The sequence below is a fragment of the Epinephelus moara genome, chromosome 11 (genome assembly GCF_006386435.1).
Source record: "Epinephelus moara isolate mb chromosome 11, YSFRI_EMoa_1.0, whole genome shotgun sequence".
Classification (NCBI taxonomy): domain Eukaryota; kingdom Metazoa; phylum Chordata; class Actinopteri; order Perciformes; family Serranidae; genus Epinephelus; species Epinephelus moara.
This window is the reverse complement of record NC_065516.1, coordinates 18,130,307-18,137,976: the sequence shown is the minus strand read 5'-3', so window position 1 is coordinate 18,137,976 and position 7,670 is coordinate 18,130,307. Positions and strand designations below refer to the sequence as shown.

Below are 7,670 nucleotides of genomic sequence, written 5' to 3'. Positions count from 1 at the left end.
AAGATTGTAGGAGTCACATGGACTCAACTTTCTAACTGGTGTCCACTTGTTGCACGCGCTGTGGGCAGCTGTCTCGCGCTGCTGTGTAGTTTTTAACTCACTTGCTTTTCACGCTTTTTTTGGTCTTTAAAAACCCGGCTTTGTTTTTCTACTTTCCGTGGACTCCCGCTGCAGACACCGGTTGCCCCTTCAGTGTTGACTATGAAAACTTCACACGAGTGAAACCTGTTTTGTGATGTGAAACTTTTGCCGAAAAGGAAATAAGTTTTTTTAATTCATCCACTCACAATGACTGAGGAGAGCAGAAGTGAGCACAGAGCTGAAAGCGGGAAGGACCTGGAGAAACAGCTCCGGTTACGAGTGTGCGTCCTAAATGAACTTTTAAAGACTGAACGGGATTATGTTGGGACACTAGAGTTTCTCTCGGTGAGTTTTCTGTGAATCAATTTTACCCAGAGACGGCCAACAAAAGTGCACATTATACTTTTGAGAATGAAACCCCGAAGCAAGCAAACAAACAAACAAAAACAGGCAGCCTGTTTAGTATGCATGGTGCATCAGGCTGCAGGGCAAGGACTCCTCCACTGAGTGTTACATGTTAATAACCTGTGCAGAGTCCCCTGAATGCCACTGGTACTTTTAATAAGTGTGAGCAGGGAGAATCAGCTTTTACCTGTAGTGCTGTCTGAACCCAGTCCTCTGATGGAGATATTAACTTTTCAGATTGCAAGTGTGAAATTGGGATAGCAGGCACAAAGAGGCATGGCACAGCTTTGGTTCTTGCACAGCCTGTGTGATGTTTAATCCTTTTCTCAGTCTGCTCAGAGGCTGGTAGAGATGTGTAGTGGTTTGTCTGATCAGAAAATAGTTTAAGTCATTTGGGACACTTGATATTTAAGATAAAAAATGCAGGTAAATTGTCAAATGTTTTAAGAATATAAGTTTTTCCTTTTGTAAATGGCCACATTCCCATTTTTATTTTGTGTTTACTATTGTGTACCCACCTTTACAGTCAAATTTTTAGTGTCACAACACAGGCTTGTAACAGCTTGTGCTGTTCTGCATCACCATCCCATCCATATGATTGCCCCACTTCCCACACAGCACAGAAAATACAGTGCGAGTGCATTTCTGCTGTGTCCTCTGCCAACTTCTGATCAAGTCCAGAAGTGTGTGGACTTCTGCCAAGGACGGCACAGGTGGACTCAAATGAAAACCACTGGAGCTGCTGCTCAGCTGGCAGCACACATCTCCGGCCGCACACTGAGCGAAACGCCTGGTTGCTGCAGCACAGGAATGATGTGCTGTCAGCTTAATGGCGTTACATAAAATCACACCTAACCTCAAAGACAGGAGGGGAGGGAAACATTGGAGATGTGTTGTGCTTAAACCAGAAAGCTGTGAGAAGTTGGTGATCAAGTCTTATTGAGAAAGAAAGCTGTGTTGCTGCTGTTGAGGATGTTAAAACATCCTGATATGATGTGATCCGGACTGCATGTTTGGATGTTTGGACGGCTTCCACCAAATTTTCTCAGCAGTTTCTCAGCGCGATGGGAACTTTGCAGGGAAGTCAGGTCGCGTTGTGTGTCATTAGAAGTGCAATTTCCCAGACCACATGTATGAATGTGTACACCCTGACCTCCCTCCCACTACCCAGATGTTTCCAATGGAGGACAGAGGGACCAGGGAGGGGATAGAGGAGCTCTATCTGGCCTTTCTTAGAAGTGGCATCACTGGAGAAATGGAGGAGGCGATTACATGAGGGAATGTGTCCTCTGTCCTGGTGGCGGGGGGGTTTGGGGAATGCAGCCACCCCTCCTTTATCTCCCCTGTGGTGCTGGAACTGGGATTCATTTCAGAGAAGTGACTGATCCTTACAAGGCAACTCTGTTCTGGCCCCGGGAATGTCGGGATGGATGCATCAGATTGAGATCTGTCCGTGACAGATTGTTGGTTTAGCTGCATGTTGTAGCTGGATGAGGATAATAAAGAAGCTAGAAAGTGAGGGAAAAACACAAAAAGTCGCTATTATTGACCGCCTTATCGTCTTGGAGGTCCTAGGGAGTACTGTGGAAGATACTCAGGATGATCAAAGACAGCCCCACTGGGGAGAGGGGTCATAACGAAGACTTTCATCTGATCACACACAAACGCACCCTTGCCTCCCCTGCTTCCTGTACCGCCACGCTACAACCAGTTACAAACCACACAAGTTTCTGTGTGTCTAGAGGTCAGTATGGAGGACGACCCGGCCCCCCTCTGTGTGACTCCCTGGTAGGATAATCCAGGGGACTCCAAGTACCAGCAGGGAGACGGTTGAACGGGATATTGCCAGAGGGGAAAAGGGAAGAGGGTAGTGCTGATCGCGCAGTAGATATTGCCAAGAGGGTAAAGGGTAAGGGGGGGAGTCTCCGCAAGTGGCTGGCCTTGGTGCCTTCCTTGTAAACCATATTTCCTGGAGGAGGAATTCCTCTGAGGCTTGGAAATGCTGGGGAACAATGAGGCTCCGGTCAGTAGCAAAAGTTGAATTGTAGAGCAGAGATTGCTGCTGCTGATCCATGCGACTCAAACACAATGCACCTCACACATACCTTACGATTAAGGTAGTGGAAAACAACATGGATGATAGGAGCAGTTTGAGCCTGTTGTGCAGCTGTACCTAACCTCTCATGGGAAAATACCCAGATTGCATCTTGAAGGTGTCATTATTAGGAAATCTAAAATTGACTTTGTTTAGATTAAAGCACCATTTCTTAAACTGCATGCACCAAACTTCCACAGTAGTCGGACAGCGAGAGGAAGGCTCTAGGGAAGCTGTTTGAAATATCTCAGGCCTATCTTACATAATGAACAATTATAGCTGAAGATAGTGGGAGGCGGTGGACACTGGTGTTTATCTTGGACAGCTATGAGCCAATAAAATGACAGTCATTCTTAGAAATGTCTCAATGAGGGGAACAAATCAAGACATAATGTAAACAGTCACTTTAACGAGGTCCTCGCCTCTTTGCAGTTTTTTTTTTCAGTCACAGTGTCAAATTAAATACTTTACATAGTCTGACATTGTTCGCTGTTGATAGAGAGACACTGAAAGCCATTTGCTTGCATGACAAGCACTTAGAAGGGAGACTGCAAGAGGGGACAAAAGAGGAAATCTTTCATGTCCTGATTCTGGAGGGAGATCTGAGCCACAAGTTAACTTAATATATTCCAAAGAGCTTTGCAGTGTATTAAGTGGTCCCTCAGCTGCCGCCTTCCTCTCCCCAAAAAAAGCCTGTTGAACTATGAAGCAGCCACGGAGTGTAATGTTTAAAACATTCTTAATCCTCCGCATAAATTGAAATTAAATAGATGTGGTTTGAGACATTGTAATGCTGTGGAATCTCCTCACATACTTGTCATTCTTTTAAAGGGACAGTTCACCCCAAAACCAAAAATACATATTTTTCCTCTTACATTTAGTGCTATTAATCAGTCTAGATTGTTGTGGTTTGAGTTGCCTAGTGTTGGAGATAACAGCCGTAGAGATGTCTGCCTTCTCTTGTATGTACCGTCAAACTTCAATTAATAGCCCGGCCTATTATTTGCTTAAATCACTGAAATCAACAGACGTATATTTTGGAGAGGCCTTAAATATCCTTTCACATAAAACTGTTGTTCAAGGTTAGCTCAAGTGGGTAGCCATTTCAAATGCAAAAGTTGTGATGTTTAAAAACAGACTTGATGGGAGAAACTTTGACCCAAGCTTACAAACATTTTAGAGACGGGAAACTGGTGACGCAGACGGTGAGATGGAAGCCTTTTTGGCTTTTGTTTGTACGTACATTTTTGGTATGGATCCTATGCATTGTTTTATAAATGAGACCTCAGGCATCTACTGTCAAAATGTGTTGCCATACCGGGCTGGTAAAACGAACTGGGCATTTAATTGGGACCGGGCTTTTAATTGAAGTTTAACGGTAATAGAACTAGGTGGCACTCAGCTTGTCGTGCTCAAAGTGCCAAAAAAGTACATTTGAAAAACTCAACAGCAACATCTCTTTCTCGAAATCATATACTTCCATTATATTTGAGATGGGGCTGCAACAATTATTTTCATTGTCAATCAATCTGCTGATTGTTTCCTCGATTAATCCATTAGTAGTATGGTCTATGAAATGTCAGAACATCGTGAAAATGTTGACCCAAAGCCCAACACCACATCCTCAGATGTCCAGTTTTTTTCCACAACCACCCAAAGATATTTAGTTTACTGTTACAGAGGAGTAAAGAAGCCAGTGCGTACTTAGGCCAGGTTTACACGAAAACGATCCACTAAAAATGGAATCGTTTCTCATTTTAGTTTTGAAAAAAGTTCCGTGTTCAGACGACAACGTTTTGATAACAATCGCCATGCACACGGATCCGCAAAAATGACCAAAAACGCTGCAGTATACATGCCAGGCCATTAGTTGGCGGTGTGACTTTGTAATGAATCAACACGCGCCTGCGCACATACGCTTCCTTCTACAGAGTGCCGATGTAAACAAACAAAATGGCAACCGCACGAATGTTTGTCTGGACGGACGACGAAGTGGAGGTGCTACAGTAAATCTACACCTTGATGGGGAAGCGTTGATAAATTCAACTGGGTGAGCAGCACAAACAGAACTCGGGAGTCCGCCATTGTTGTCGTGATGGTCGACTTTCTCGTGCATGCCTAGTGACTGGAACCGTAATGCACATGTGCGAAAAGTCTCTGTTTTCGTAGGAACTGCCTATTGCAAGTTTACATGACAACGGAGATGGTGCAGTTTCCAAAAATTGCACTCTGGAACCCGTTTTCAAAATGTTGCATTTTCAGGCACCCAAAATGCCGCTGTCGTGTAAAAGATCAGCCAAAGAACTAAACTAAAGTTTACTGTTTCAGTTGAAATTGTTGTCGTATAAGTGGGACCTTAGATTTGAGAAGCTTGAAAAATTCCATAAATCATTTGATTGTCAAATTAGTTCTTGATTAAATCAATAGTTGACAACTAATCAATTACGGTGCAAACATCTCTGTGGCTGATATCTCCAACACTTGGCATCTCACACCAAAACAATGTAGATTGATAAATAGTGCTACAGGTAAGAGGACACATATGTATTTTTGATTTTGGAGTGAACTGTCCGTTTAAAGTAACTGTTAGTCATCAAGAGATTGAACTCAAGAAATATTGCATGTGAATTTAATATCTTTTAAATACAGTTGCATGTGATTATTCTTGTTGTATATCCCAGGCTTTATGTAGAGAGGTTATTGGTCAACAAACAAGTTGGAGGTCACTTCATGTCAGCAGTGTTTTTTTAACTGTAAATGTCTGCAGGAAGTCCGGGAATCCAGCCTAATGGAGAAAGCAGCTGCTAAGAGGGATGGTTTGCTGGCTCTTACAAACCCAGGTGTTCAAGTGAAGCCTGTGTGTGCGTATTTATATAGAGAGGTTTGACGTCTCGCTTTTGGAGGGTTAAGATTTGTTTAAATCTTGGCTGGGACGGTCCATCGAGAAGTTTCCATTTTTGCTTGTAACATCTGACCAGTGGGCAGTCGTTATGGAGGTCAGGTCACGGTGGGTGGACGACGAGGGGGTTCATATGTTCCAGGCAGACAGTTGACGACCCCAAAGGTCACGACTTCTTGTTCCTTTTGCCTTCCTGTCTGTTAATCTGCAGGCTTCATGCCAACATCCAGCTCCCTCCTGTGTTGTGATGGAAACAGGAACAGAAGATGCTGATGGTCAGTGCGTCCTGATTTGATGAAAACATACAAACAAAATGTGTAAACAGAGGGCTCTCCAGCATCGGGCCATATATGGAGGCATGTTGTATTGATGTTGGAAGCGAAAATAAGCTGTTGCACTTTTCATTTTTAATAAATACTAAATTAAGTGAGATGAATTGAAGTATAAATATTTTACTACGTGGTGTTTTATTCACAGTAAAAAGCTGAATCGTCAGAGTTTTAGGGGTCAGAAGCCAGAAATGTTGAGAGTAGTTGTCTGGATCTGTTGGAGGAGGAGGCGGAGGAGGAGGAGGAGGAGGAGGAGGAGGAGGAGGAGGAGGGGGAGCGGGGTTAAAGAGGGCAAAAGTTGTTTATGTTATCCTAATGAGACTGACACCACGTGGTATAGCTGCTTGTACAGATTCCACTAAGCTATTTAAATAGCTTTTTTAAGTGACAGATCAGATAAGATTCAACATGTGTGCTCACATGATGCTACTGTGTGTGGATTGGGTGGTTTAGAGGCTGAGGGCGAGTGCTTAGAGCCCGCCAGTGGCCGTTTACTGTTGCTTACATTAATCACTCTCCATAATGGGCTGCGTTTGGCGATAAGGGATTCCACAGAGAGCAGTGTTTTCGCACAGGCTGACGTTTCTGCCCTGATTGCCTTTTTCTTTATTCCTTAATTACTTCCTATATTCATTTAGGATGGCCTCATCATACTGTTCCACACCTGCCTCTTACGCCCTCTTCTCTTTAATATACCTCAAAGCTCTCTTTATGGTGCTCTTTCTCTCTTGTTTTTCACACCTGTGCTCCAGAGGGAGCCACGCTGCATATGGTCCATCCATTATATTGGATGCTGTGCTCAGAAGAACTGTATTTTCTTTTACTTTCTTTCTATTTGAAGGTTTATGATAACCCCTACTAGCCCGGTGTTTCCCCATTACTGGCCATAAGCTTCAATCTCTTTAAAAGGGTCTGTTTAAATTTAGCTTTATTCTGTGTGCATAGACACAATTATGTTACATGTGGGTGTGTTTGAGAAGCAGAAGAAAGAAATGGAAGCGGAGAAGGAGGTGAGATGTTTCTCTCCTTGACTCTTTTTAATTGGATTTGGTCAGTCTCTGCTCTCCGAGAATACAGACAGTTTCTCTCTTGTGTCTGTCCCCAGTGTGAGGCCCCTGAACCGATAATGTGGCTCACTTGCATTTCAATTTCACACCACAGCCACAACACAAGCCTGACTATAAACATAAATGCATTCTATCGTCTGGTCATACCGTATGTTTATTTTGTGCCTTTTTTAATTCTAGTAGATGCAATGTGTGTAAACCTGTTTAACACCCCCCATCTTAAATAGATAAATCTGTCTTTAACCAGCCTGAAGATGAATGATTGTGAGGATTAGCTCAGCAAAAAACAGAGCCCTCTCCTACTGAGATTTCTGCATCAACCATTGAGTCCCATATCAATAAAAACACTGAGTGGGATTATCCTTCATCTTCCCATTGAGCAATGCTGCCTTTGGAGCCGCTGTGTTTTGCATGCCTTTCAATATTTTATCCGTTCATCTTTAAAGAAAAGATTTAGCCGTTTCCTAGATGTAGCAAATGTGATTACCACGGGGAAATATTCAGTAACATGCATGGTGACATTTTGCCATGTTGTGGAAGAAATATTGAAAGTTGGAACATTGTTGTAATGTTCAGTGAAAGGCGCGATGGGAAAAGTTTAAAGGGTTGCTGCTGATGTTCTTGACAAGCGTGTAGGGCTTAGTGTTTAACCTCAATCATTCAGAGAGACCAAAATGTGCACTGAAAGCAAGTTGTTGAATTGAACTTTTATTTTGGCAAAGTTCCTGTCCATTCTTATTTTTTTGAGGGAATAGTTCAACATTTTGGGAAGTACATTTAGTCACTGTGTTGCA

General features: G+C 43.1%; 1 protein-coding gene across 1 annotated transcript; it reads left to right on the top strand.

The window, feature by feature from the left end:
- On the top strand, positions 1-5,899 carry LOC126397947 (phosphatidylinositol 3,4,5-trisphosphate-dependent Rac exchanger 2 protein-like). The gene is made up of 3 exons (XM_050057046.1): positions 1-426; positions 5,349-5,442; positions 5,692-5,899. The coding sequence occupies exons 1-3, from the start codon at positions 289-291 to the stop codon at positions 5,751-5,753; spliced, it is 294 nt and encodes a 97-aa protein (XP_049913003.1). The 5' UTR covers positions 1-288; the 3' UTR covers positions 5,754-5,899.
- The last annotated feature ends 1,771 nt before the right edge of the window (positions 5,900-7,670 follow it).

Excerpts from the sequence above, each read along its gene's own strand:
- LOC126397947 (XM_050057046.1), top strand. The coding sequence starts at position 289 with ATGACTGAGGAGAGCAGAAGTGAGCACAGAGCTGAAAGCGGGAAGGAC. Across the intron at positions 427-5,348 it reads GGACACTAGAGTTTCTCTCG|GAAGTCCGGGAATCCAGCCT; the intron begins GTGAGTTTTCTG and ends AAATGTCTGCAG. Across the intron at positions 5,443-5,691 it reads TGTTCAAGTGAAGCCTGTGT|GCTTCATGCCAACATCCAGC; the intron begins GTGCGTATTTAT and ends GTTAATCTGCAG.